The sequence below is a fragment of the Mus pahari genome, chromosome 13 (assembly GCF_900095145.1).
Source record: "Mus pahari chromosome 13, PAHARI_EIJ_v1.1, whole genome shotgun sequence".
NCBI classification, from domain to species: domain Eukaryota; kingdom Metazoa; phylum Chordata; class Mammalia; order Rodentia; family Muridae; genus Mus; species Mus pahari.
This window is the reverse complement of record NC_034602.1, coordinates 62,698,500-62,711,896: the sequence shown is the minus strand read 5'-3', so window position 1 is coordinate 62,711,896 and position 13,397 is coordinate 62,698,500. Positions and strand designations below refer to the sequence as shown.

The following is a 13,397-nucleotide window of genomic DNA, read 5'->3' as shown; positions in this document are numbered from 1 at the left end:
CTTTGTGGTACCAGCTTTGAAAACAAAGGCAAAATACTCCTGTTGTCAAAAGATTGTGTAAGTTTATGTAAGTAACAGTAAACCCTGACAGGAATTAGCAAACTGAATTTCAAAGCGTGTCAGTTGAGTCTGTGAATAATTTATGAAGTGGAAACTTCTCAGCGAGGTAGAGAAAGTCCCCATTATTAACTGCAGTGGCGTGAGGCAGGCTCTTAAGTCCATTGGATGTGTTTTCTGTCATATTACACTTGGCTATACATAACTCATCATTAAAATAGATTGCCACCAATGCTTATCACGAAAACCAGCTTCCCTGAGGTCTCCAAAGTCACGTACTGTCTAAAGCTAGTTTTCACCCTTCTAGTCTTAACCCCAGTAATAACAGGACTGACAGTGAATCATGAAATTCAGGAGCAGGAATAACTTTGGTTCACACAAATCCCTAGGATAGCAGATTCCCAGGCCATTCCATAGTTAGAGCATTGACTGGGACATGCATATAGGTGAAACCCGAGAACCTAAGAACACAGTACAAGTTAAGTGACCTTCAGCATTTGGCCCAAGGGAACTTGAATGGTTTCTACAGGAAGTTGTCACACACCAGCATCCTTCTGAAGTGGTACTGGGTACTCCCAGTGATGGCTGAGTTTCTAATCTTAGGTCTTTTTCCTCCTGTCTTTAAAAAGTACCTCCAAGTCAGCATCTGTATACTACTGTATCTCAAAACTACATGTCTTTCCTTATGATATTAAAACCTGGACAGAAAGTTCAGTTATTTTATTCTAGCATTGTATACAATGTCAATGCCTGTTATACCCTACCCATCTTCAAGTTTTTTTCTTTGGTGAATATTAGACACACTGACCTGGCATTCTGATAACAAAACCCTAGCCCCATCATCACTCATGTCTCCTACGTGGATGAATCAGAGATGCTTTTGACTGAGGCGGCCTTCACTCTACCGTATTTCTTGATCTCATCTTTTTTGAAGCCCTTATCCAGTACCTCAAAGAACTTTTTGAAAACGAGCATTTGTCTGTTTTTCCCAAGGACACGATAGCTATTAATTTCTTGTTTCAGTTTCCACTTTTCCTTAGTAACTCGCAGTTATCCATTTTAATGTCTGCCTGACTACATCGGTTATTCAAATTCTCTTGAAGTAACTAACATTTGTTTTTGAGTTCCAAAGCATCTGATAGCTGGCGCTACTTGTGTGAACACGCCTGGCTAACCCCGTTTAATAAATGTAAGTCGAGTTTAATTTCAAGGCCCTCTTTTTAAAACCTTTTTACATTACTCAAAAGCCAACATACAAAGAACTGTGTATATTCCTAGCCCAGGGCTCTGTAATCTCCTGAAAGAAAATATTCCACTTAAGGTCCCTGGTAGCAGGCAAACCATTTATCTGCATTACCCTTCTTTGGAACACACAGCCCTTGCTTTTCATGAACCTGTTTCACTTTCCATTTATCCCTGCAAGACAAATGAGTGCTAACATCTTTGAACATGACCTTCTCTTCTTGGCTGAGGTGAAGGTCCATTAATCAAAACTAGATGAGAATACCTCACTCCCAGGTTCTTGTGAGTGGCTTGTAGATCCTTAGGATTCTTCAACAAGATGTGTTTCCGTCGGTGCTGGGGGACACATCTTTCCTTTTGGTCACAATGTTGATTGAATGCTTAGTTTTTATGGCCAGTCCGAGGCCAGTCCCCTGACTTGTAGGAAGGTCAGCTGAGGACAAGAAGACCCCACTGCTCCATCTTCCTCCCTCCCTCGCTGCAGAAGGAGATGGAGATCAGAGATGCAGAAGGTTGAGGGTATTAGTTACCCAGCACCAGCCCTTTGAAAGATGAGTATATCCCTTTGCAGGTTGAGCTCCCCTCCACCCTGACACTCAGGTATTGCTGTGCTGGTACCCACACTCAGCTACTGTTTTGTTCGGTTGTTCGATGCAGTACTATATAAGTCCACAATGTAAAGTTTTCTGGATTTTGAATTTTATCTTGAAAGCCCCATTTTTTTTTATGTTTCCTACTCAAATCAAGTTGTGTATATGTTTAGAAGCATTTTCTATGCTTCCAAAGCCTCCGACGAAGGAAGAAGAGGGCATTGGACAAGACAAGGCACTTCTGTTATAGAGTTAGCTTTAACTCATGTTTACAGGCTCCTAAAGAAAGAAATGGCCCATTGAAGTAGAAACTGGTTATCTCAAGCCTTACACAATGATAAACATAAGCTGAAAATCAATCAGCATTTACTTTAACACCAAAATCAAGGTGCTATCCATAAAATGCTCAAGTCTTTATTTGCTAAAGAGTAAAAGTAATGCCCCAAAAGGTATCAAAAAACTGGGATTTTTTTTTCCAACAAAATATCCAGAAAGACAAAAAAATATGTTTACACAAAAATATACTTATCATTTGGTATACTTATTCAGCTGTGTAAAACTGAGGTTAATATCAAATTGTATTTTAATTTATAACATTTATGGTTGATTGCTGTTTACAACTTAAATGTTTTAAATGCTGTTATTAAGTTCTAATAATGTTAAATATCATTTAATTGATAGTTATGATTAGTAAACATTTTACTTCATTTGTAATTTTGTAACTTTTCATACTGATATAGATTACTGTTTTAATATTTGCGAGGTATGAAGTATGATTTAATGCTTCAAGTTAATATAAAATAATAAAAAGTGATTTTTGTCACTTGTACCTATAGATTATGCCCAATATATTTATTATATTTCACCTCTGAAATAGACAAAGAGATTATAAGATAAGAAAACCATCTATTTTCAGTTGGAGTTTCACTGATATATTTTTAAACTACGATTTACTAAAAAGATATACTCAAGCATGCCCACTTGAAACATTTATACTGGAGAGAGTTGTCCTGTAGCAAGTGTAAGCTGAGTTGTCTAACCAGGAATGACTTAATAGTAGTGTTCATTCATGTTTGTCTGAAACCCATTAATACCATTCTGTCAAAATGATAGCTCGCTCTCCAGTTTGATAAGTAACTTAACCAGCCTTCAATTATTTGTCTTGTAGTAGGCTCAGAGTCATTCATTGTACTACCTTAAATATTATCTACAAAATAGGACTCAAATAAGGATAATGATATGATAGTATTCAAAAAAATACTTCAGAAGCTGGATTCTAAGTATTCTCATGGAAATGTTCCACACTCTTAACAAGATACTTGTGCATTTCCTACACAGACATTTGTATTTCAGTACCAGCTCTCAAGCACTGAGGTTTATTATCAAATGGTGTTTTAATTTATAGCATTTATAGTTGATTGCTGTTTATAACTTAAATATTGTTTTAAATACTGTTATTAATGTCCTAATAACGCTTTTACCCAGCAACAAACACACTGGAACAGAGTTTATTGTTGTGGATATGTGTAAGCCATCGCTGCTCTCTTGATGTCTAGGTAAAGGGTTCCTGTCTTTTGGAGACTTGTGCACATTTGTGTGTTTACAGTAAGCAAGCCCAGTTAAAACTGAACTGTGGGGTACCTGTTATTGCTTATACACAAAGCCTACTGACGAAGATGGAGCCAGAATGGGCGGTTGTCTAGTGATCTGATGACAGCTCCTTTCAGATTACCATGAGATGGGACTGGGGAATACAGTTCAGCGGTCAAATGCTTGGCTAGTATGAGCCCTTTGATTGATGGCTTCACCAAAACAAAACACGATGCCACTTGCCAAGATGTCTCAGAACTCTTGAGTAAGCTTTGTCATCTCATTTCAACGGTGGGAAAAGTCACATGTTTGTGTTTGTCTTCTGCAACTGCACAAATCCCCAAAGGCGGATTCTTTTGTGGAGTACAGTTGGATTGTTTTCTACGGGGGATTGATTCTAGGACCCCAACTGTACATTCACTGCGTTTACTAGTAAGTCCTGTGAATTTGCTGATTCTGTTTAGTAACGAACCACAGGATAGGACAGCGTTACCAGTGTTGAAGGATTTAGTTTTGAGCACGAGGAACATCTCAGTGTTTCAGAATGTAAGGAAAATGATTTTTTTTAAATAATAGCACTCTTCTTTGCCTAATGAGTTTCTTCAACTTCACTTGATGTAACAAAGGTACAAACTAGTTGCTTTTCTTCTTGGAAGCTTCTGAGTGAATGATAAAGCACACAGTGTGTAGTGCTTCATGGGGCCCTTTCCCAAAGTAACTTACGGGGCCTGGTCCTTTTCCTAACTCCCTCCCCCTCTGCTAATCATGCTCCAGCCAAACCCTCCTGCATACATTTCTTTTCTTGAAATATTGATTTACAATGTGATACATTTTCTTTCTTTCTTTCTTTTTTTTGGTTTTTCGAGACACAGTTTCTCTGTATAGCCCTGGCTGTCCTGGAACTCACTCACTTTGTAAACCAGGCTGGCCTTGAACTCAGAAATCCACCTTCCTCTGCCTCCCGAGTGCTGGGATTAAAGGCAAGCACTACCATGCCCAGCTGATACATTTCTAAGAAATGAATCCTAAATAATGGTAATCTTGAACACCTGTTCAAAGATCATTATTCGTTGACTATTTACCCAGTATTTCCTTTCTATCAGAGAACCATCTGTGACCGAGCTGATCCCAGGACAGGAAGACCAGCAGTGGCTGAGGTTGCACCCCAACTGGGAGACTCTCAATGGGAGCACCTTGCAGGAGCTGCTGGTGAACAGGTAAGAAAACCCCCATGGCAGCCATATGTGTGCACATTATAGAGGAAGGGCTGACCAAAGGGTATTTCCTCTATCTCTCAAACATGCAAATGTTCAAACTTGCCACACCAGAAAATAACTTTCCCAGAATATCTGTGAGTTTTTACACTTCAACATTAAAGGACTCTTTATGGACAGGATTAATTTTGTTTTGACAGATTTCATATTTGGTCAGAACTAAAGGATCTATTATGCTAGAAGAAGGTCTCATTTTGAAGTGCACTCTCCCATCTGTAGTTTCCTACAAATACTATGTAGGACAAGTTAACAGGGAAAATTAAGTTAGAGTCTGAGAAAATAATAAACACAAATCAAAAATAAAGTCATGTAGCTTTGACGTCTTCTCTTAAATGATGGCGTATTAAACAAGCTCGTCTCCCGTGAGCATGGGCTGATAGAGGAATGTAAGGAAGGAATGGATACTTTTATTTTCTTAAGATTTGTTTTAATTTACGCATATAGTGTATGTGAGATGTGCACGTGAGTATAGGTGCTTTGTGGTTCTTTATATTATTTATTTATTTATTTATTTAAGTACACTATGGCTATCCTCAGACATACCAGGAGAGGCATTGGGTCCCATTACAAATGGTTGTGAGCCACCATATGGCTACTGGGATTTGAACTCAGGACCTCTGGAAAAGCAATCAGTGCTCTTAACCACTAAGCTATCTCTCCAGCCCTCTTTGTGGTCCTTAAGATATACTCTACCTATCACTTCCACCTTGCAGTCAGATAAATTAGCTTGCCTTTTCTATCACTCACCATTTGTAGGCTGTGGCCTTTGAGATAATTGTTTAAATATTCTTAAACCCAGCCCTTCATTTCCTTGGCTGTTAGAATAAGATGGTTATAATTAAGAAGTTTATTTTAAGGAATTAGTGGGTCATGAGGCCAGAGGGGTTCCCAGAACTCTGAGTGATAGGCCTCCTGATGTGAATTCTGAGTACAGATCCCAGGCCTTCAGCAAGGGTACTACATGCTGTGAACTGCTGAGCCACCTCTCCAGCCTCCTCCTTTTTTAAGAGATATATTTTTATTTTTAATAAGAGCATTTTGTGGTCCTCTGGCTTCATGCATGCTAGGCTGTTTTCCCTGCCCAAGGATGGGTTCTCATAGGACACATGACATTACAGACACTAGCCAGGTTGTCTTATCTAGACCGACCCATTAATCCCTTAAAATAAGCTTCTTAATTATGATCATCTTAGTCTAGCAATTGAGGAAACTGAGGGTTAGGTTTAAGAATATTTAAACAAGTATCTCGAAGGCCAAGTCTACAGATGGTGAGTGATAGAAAACGCAAGGTAATTTATCTGACTACAAAATGGTAATGCTAGGTAGATTATATTTTAAGAACCACAGAGGAAAACAAAGTAAAGGTGGTCCTTCACCCCATAGGACATTTGAAGACAACCTCATTGGTCAAACTCTGGCCTCCAAATTTCTGAATACTTTGTCAAATGAAGTACTTGCTCCAAGCCAATGACCTAAGTCTTTCAACACAAAGATGTTCCTCTAAGCTGGGAATGGGAAAAGCCTTCTTGGCCACACAAATGAATAAATCGCCATTCTACTTTGGGGATTTGTAGATATGGCTCACTGATTAAATGAGATGCTATGTAACAAGCTCGCTACAAAGAGTTAAGTGGCTAACTGTTATGACTCTCTACACAAAAGCTGTAATTTTTTTTAAATGTAGTAATTAAATTTACAACTAATTTTTGAATATCATTTTTATACTAGGTCCAGGGCTAATCTCAGAAGGAGTATAAAATTAAATGAAAGTAAAGAAAGATGTCATCTCAAAGAACTTATGTCATTTGAGTACATTCAGAGATTATAAGGAAGTCTAAAACATAATTTCTGATATCAAGGGGACAAGATTTATAGAGATAGTGAAGCTGATAAAGTGCCTGCTATCTAAACATAAACATAATAAACCCGAGTTAGTCACAGTAGGAATAACAAAACCAAGGATATAGAGAGAGATGACTTTAGGTTACAGGAAGGTAGAAAGAAAACTAGACTTTTATGTGTTGCATAATTAATCTTCTGCCAGTATTTACAGATGACCAAAGGCAAATTTATTCTTAAAAATGAAAATACAGTAAATTTTCAAAATGGGAAGGTTTATGGTGCATAGGAATAGAAATTATATATATGTAAGGGCTGGTTTTTTTTTTTTATAGGAGAGATCAAGTAACAAGCCTTACAGATTTCTAATTTGCATGATAAAAAACGTTTGATGGCCAGAAAAGTATTTGCTGATTACTATTTAAGTTAACCTAAACTGAATTTTCTTGTGCAACGAGAGAGAGAGAGAGAGAGAGAGAGAGAGAGAGAGAGAGAGATTGCCTATGGCTTCATAACTTAACTGAGTTTTTTTTTTAGGGAGCCCAGTAAGGATCCACACTTCCAATAATGAGTACCTACTGGTTCTAGCCATGTCATCTAGGATTATAGAGAATAAATTCAAACTCATATTCTCCTGTCATCTCTTCCTCTAACCACAGTTTAACTTTGACAGTCTGGGAAAGGTTTTTGGTTTTTGTTGTTGTTGTTGTTTAGTATAAATATCCATGTTCATTGATCTTCTATTTACAAATGTAAAGTCATATCTTATTTCTCTCAGTCCATATCTTAGGGTTTTTTGGGAGGATGGGGATGGGGATGTATCTGGCCTTCGCCATAGACTCTAACTTTCAACTATTATGATGGTAAGAATTGCTCTTTCCACAAATGTGACATCTTGTTATGAAATCAAATAAGCTAAAACAAGTAGTGTACATGCTTCTGCTGTGGTCTCTGACCACACCTGTGCTCTGAGAAGTCTTTCCATAAGACAGCTGTACTTGGAGAGTATGAACTCCTCTGACGATGGACCCTGTGCTGCATGACATTGATAACATGCTTTGGGTAAACAGTAAGCATGTGACTTAACCTTATAACATCTTATGTTTCTAATCCTAGGCACTCCTGCCCAAGCAGAAGTGAGATTTCCCTTCTGTGTAGTAAGCAAGGTGAGATGGGTGGTGTATCATGGGATATGACATTCGCTGTGCTGGCTCTTGGGAAACAGGATCATTTGCACATGACAGCCAGAGCTCAGCATCTATTTGGATTTGGGAATGAATCACGGACTATGATTTCTCATCCTTGTTAGACTGTGGCCGCCGCCCTGCTGCCCGAATGAACAAGAGGATCCTTGGGGGTCGGACTAGTCGTCCTGGGAGGTGGCCATGGCAGTGCTCTCTGCAGAGTGAACCCAGTGGACACATCTGTGGCTGTGTCCTCATTGCCAAGAAGTGGGTCCTGACGGTTGCCCATTGCTTTGAAGGGTAGGTTGCAGTGCTTCATATTACATTTCCCTGGATCTTGCCATCATTCACTTGGGAATTCTCAGTGGTTGGTGCATGTAACTCCTCGAAGTCTTTCAACTCAGTTATCTTAGCCATTCCTTCTCCCAGGAGCATGGAGAAAGCCTTTAATTGTGGAGCTCTTTCTCCCCTTCTGGTCTCCTACTCACTTATGTCCAATAGCTACATGGTGCTTAGAATGTGTGTGCTAAGGAGGAAGGAAAACCAAGAGATTCGAAAGACTGATTTCTCAGCCACTGCCATTCTGCCTCCATTCTGCACATCTTAAGTGTATTATATAAATGTGAATATATGGAATATACATGGAAATGGTTTGTTTGGAAGCTACATGAGGTTCAGTTGGACAAGGTGTAGGTGGTTGGGAGATAGAACTAAAGGTATAATATTTGTGTTAGGTATCTCAAAGATCCAGAACCAAGTCTTTGTCCTACCAATATCTCCTGCACAGATTTGTGTGTGCAGGAAGTGAGATGGTTTATTTAAAGCCTTAGGAGCCATGTTGAGGAGCGGCTAGTGAAACTGAGAAGAGTGTATGTATCTTTAAAGAATATTGCTGCAAGCATGCCCTGTGCAGTGCCCCCCCCCGGCATTATGGCCTGTGTATATTTGCATTTTGCTAGCTGTATTCCAGCTTCTTGCATGCTTCCTTTCTGTCATCCCTCATCATTCTGAAGGTAACCCCTGTTCCATGGGTGAACATCTCTCCATGGCTCCAAACACATCCAGCTGTTCACATGGTGTCACTGTTGATTTTCCCAACTTGAAACCACACGTTGTCCATCATTGATGCCTTTTCCCTTTTGGTAATAGACCTTGCCCATTCCTCTAGGTCGGTTCTTAGAGCACCAATACATGTTTTGGAAGCTAAGTACTATTCTGTGTAGCCTTGCCATGAACTTCTTCTTCTATTCAGTTGATGAACATTTGAGATAGTTTCAATTTGCTGTTATTATAACATTGCTGGGGTAAAACTCTTCTCCTGTAATTCTAGCATCCTATGGGTGCTATTGCTTCTAGCAGAGGCTGAAAAAACACTCAGCTCTATATAGGGGTTACAGACGTGGATACTTGCCTTGGTCCTTGAGGAGCTTCATAGGAAGACAAATTTTTGATTTAGTAATTTTATTACTGAGATTATACTATAGTTACATCATTTCCCACCCTCCCTTTCATGCCTCTAGAGTCACTCATGTACCAACCTTTCTCTCTTTCAAATTTATGGCTTCTTTTCCTTTTGATGTTATCACACCTATATGTGTATATTCTTAAATATATAAATACAATTTGTTCATTCTCCAATGTTACTTGTATTCCGATGTTTTCAGGGCTGACAGTTTGGTATTGGATAACCAACAGGTGTGCTCTTCCCTGGGGGTGGGGGGAGGCTATTTCTCCCATTCTCAGCATTCCTTAGTTGCCTGTAGTTCCCTGTCTAGGGTTGAGGTCACTTGAACTTCTCCCACTTTATCCACATTAGCATGTCTATCAGTGTTGTCACTGCCAGGCCATGTTTAGTCAGACATTGTAGTGAGTCTTCATGGGTGTGACTTCTCTGACATTTCTAGACACAATTTCATAGAAAACTCCATCATTCTCTGGCTCTTACACTCTTTCTACCACCTTTTCTGCAATGATCCCTGACCCTTAGGTGAATGCGGTATGTTATAGATGTATCAGTTGAGACCGGGCTCCACAACTCTGCATTTGATTGATTATAGTTTTCTGTAATGGTCGCTGTCGGTTGCAAAGAGAAGTTTCCTTAATGAGGTATGAGAAATAAACTCAACTTGAGGCACAAGAACTCACGCTTAGACTATAGACAGGGATTGTGCTGGGTTAGAAAAGTGGTTTAGTAAGTTCTCCTCCAAGACCTATGACTCCCCCAGTCCTAGCAAGCTGGCTAAGGTTCCAGTACCAGGTATAGCTTTCCTCTGTTGAATAGATCTTAAGATCAATTAGAGAGCTACTGGATACTGCTATTGTTTGTGTACTAATACTATGCTGTTAAGGCTATAGCCCCATAGTGGCCAGCATTGTGCTTTTGATTGTATCCCACCTTTAGAAGTTTGCATGACATTTTCTGATACTATGAAAGCTAATATTTCAAATCAGATCCAACTCAGAGGCCTGTAAGTATATCAGAAGTACATGGTCTTCCACCTCTGGGAGTTAACCAAGGGCAATAGCAAGAGCCTATAATGTTTGGGGGAATCTCTTTGACAATTTCAACCAGCAAAGGAGACAGATATTTAAATATATATTCAGAATATGTGACAAATGATGAAAAATGAAAAATGTGATGCATTTTGATCACTCTATTGGGGAAAAATAATATGTAAGAATCAAACCAGTACCTTTTCTTGAGATTTTTCATATGTGAGGCCCAGAATGATCCAGAGTATGTCTAGAAACACACTGTGGTGTTCTTGCTCTAGAAGGGGCCAGATGTTTTCAGATTTCAGATGTCTTTTACAGTTCTGATTTGTAGCCCACAGCAAGCAGAATATTATTCTAGCGAAGTGCATTCATCAAAGGCGATTTCCTAAATGAATCCACAGCTTTCTAAAGGAGCAACAGTGCTAATGTGCTTATTAATTCAAGTTTATGGGCTGCTCTTACCGTTTCCACATGTGGTATCAAAGTTTCCTCTCACAGTGGAGGACCTATATAGTGAGGAAAGAGGCTTTTAAGAAGGAATAAGTGTGTGTTTATAGTTCATGACATGGAAAAGATACCAAAGATCTTCAAGGAGTTTTGCAGAATCCCAAATTTAACAGTGCTGTCAAGAAGGGTCTGATCATCCAAATGAGGTTAGAAATTGCCCAACTTCAAACAAGTCCATTTTGATTGTGTAGTCATAACCAAATTTCGTTTTATGGTCTCACAAGTGGCATCGCCGGCTTTTCAGAACTTTTAATTTTCAGGCCTATTCTCTGCTGGGGCCATCAATTGCTGCAATTACTGGGATTTACTTCATATCCTGATCCGTACTTTGGCAAAGCATAATATGGTCCATCTGTGAGCCTTTTCATCCTGTCTCTTTTAATTATAATGGTGGGCAAGGAAAGACAGTTTGCTCTGCATTTCCATGGAGAGGTATTTAAAGATACCAAACAAAAAATTAAAACCATGAGATACTAAGTTGACCACATAGAGCTCCGTATTCCTCAATACCAATTCAACTTCAAAGGTTCTAAGGAGGGAAAGACTTTGACATTCGGGGGTAATTTAACAGGCAATTCTCTCCCTTCCTTCACCCTTGAAGGACTGAAGGGCCTGGCCACAGTGAGTAACTATCAAAGCATCGAGTTCCTTTCCAGGAAGCATATATGGAAAGCTGCCATCCTGTCCATATCTTTAATCCCATTATGTCACCCATGTCTTGATTTCTACTATACCAGCCAATGCAGAATTTTGGCTGTGTGTCTGTGTTTCTGTCCATATTGCCTAGCTTCTTTTCTCTCCCCACAACTTTTATAGTCCCATAGGAGTATCACATCTGTTCTTTAACAAGACCTTCAACATTCTCATCCCTGGGTCTTCCTGTCAGATACAGCAGGAAGAGCTCCAAGGTGAAGAACGCATTCTGTAATGTTTGTCTCCATGTACTTAAGAACAGAGAACAGACACTGACAAATATATAAATGAATAAATAAAGTTTGTGTTATGTCTGACTTCCAACAGCAACTGAATCTTTAATAATCCCTGAGAATTTTTCTGTCTAAGTTGGGAAAGTTCCTTCTCTTATTTGTCACAGAACAAAGCATGCCCTTAATGTCTCAACTCCACTGATCTGACAGTTTTATAATTCACTCAGAAAGGGAATTACCAAGGGCTGTGTTTTGTCCTTAGTATTACCCCTTCATCTTAGTACGTATAAACAAGATCAGCCGTTCATAATTTATTTTTCCATCTCATCTACTGGCAGGATTTGATACATTCCCATGAGTAAACATGTTCACGAACACAGAACTTCTCATGTTTGGAACCACACCTCCAGTGCGGTATTATTCTCAGTGTTGTTAAGTGTAAGCTAATGTGGTTTTAAAAACTCCAAGATGCCTGGAACCTGGCTCCATGCTCCCCACTGCTCTTCAACCTCTAGAGATGATGCTCTAATCTCCGTTCTATTGGGAAAAAAAAGGTTTATACTATACATAGTAGTTGGCCTGAGTTACTAACCAATTCCCAGTTTCTGGAACTTCTAACACTAAATGCTTCCCTTCTGCTTTTAATTTTTGATTAAAAGAGAACTCTAGGCAAATTAAATTTGTCAAAGTTGAATTAGGGAGAGAACAGCTGTGCAGTGGGGAGCCTTCAGAACAGAATTGATGGGCTTATTGCTTCCGGTGTTATCATTTCCTGTTCCGGTACAGAACACTTGGGACAGAAAGGTTGGCCGTTGTTAGAGGATATCATGCACCCAGTTGCTAACCTAGCGCGTGTCACATGTACGATTGTGAACCTCAAATGAGCATCTAACTAATGCAGCAGACACTTTCACAGTGAAGTCAGTTTTCATCCTAAGAGACAGTTAATTATTTGACAGCTTTTGTCTCAACAACTCATCGCCCTCTACTGATCTCATTTCATGCATCTCGATATAGATGCTGTCCTATCATTCATCACGTCTTAACCCCTTGTTCCTAAACTTTCTTTGTACCTTTGGCCATGTTTCTTATTCTGCCTTCCATTGTGGTGGACGATGTGCCCCTCCCATTAAGGACAATCATGTCCCGTCATAGACGTTACTCCTCACAGCTTCATTTCTCCTCTGCCTCAGTGGCTCCCTGGGAGCTGAATGGATGCTCTCCCATCCAGTGCCTTAACACCACTGACATGAAATGCCCTCTCTTTGCTTGACTTCTGTCTCCCACTAATGCTCTGTGTTGATTGCTGCTCACTGAGAGACACCTAAACTGTCTGCAAGAGTTGCCCTCCCCATCCCTATGTCAGCATCTCCTTAGCCTGTGGTAAGTTGCGCTGTCATCAAGGCTAGCAAAGAAATGATGCTTACCGGATTTTGGAAATGACTTCCACCTTGCCGAGCCCCTTAGTGAGTTTTCGGTTTCTGCTCACTGGAATGTCCCTTATCATCGTATCATTGCACCCTTCTTGGAATAACTTTCTCTATTTTTAGTCTAGAATAGTGAAAGAGCCTTCATCTTGTTTTCATGACCTACCATTTTCTTTCTTTCTTTCTTTCTTTCTTTCTTTCTTTCTTTCTTTCTTTCTTTCTTTCTTTCTTTCTTCCTTCCTTCCTTCCTTCCTTCCTTCCTTTC

At 39.5% G+C, this 13,397-nt stretch overlaps 1 protein-coding gene across 3 annotated transcripts in view; it reads left to right on the top strand.

Moving 5' to 3' along the window:
- The window catches only part of Corin (corin, serine peptidase), a 195,745-nt gene that overhangs the window by 171,820 nt on the left and 10,528 nt on the right, over positions 1 to 13,397 (top strand). For all 3 annotated transcript variants that reach the window (XM_029545006.1, XM_021210625.2, XM_021210624.2), the window contains exons 17-19: positions 4,583 to 4,696; positions 7,709 to 7,758; positions 7,902 to 8,076. In XM_029545006.1, the coding sequence (XP_029400866.1) occupies positions 4,583 to 4,696; positions 7,709 to 7,758; positions 7,902 to 8,076 (339 nt within the window). The remainder of the gene's footprint in view (positions 1 to 4,582; positions 4,697 to 7,708; positions 7,759 to 7,901; positions 8,077 to 13,397) is intronic.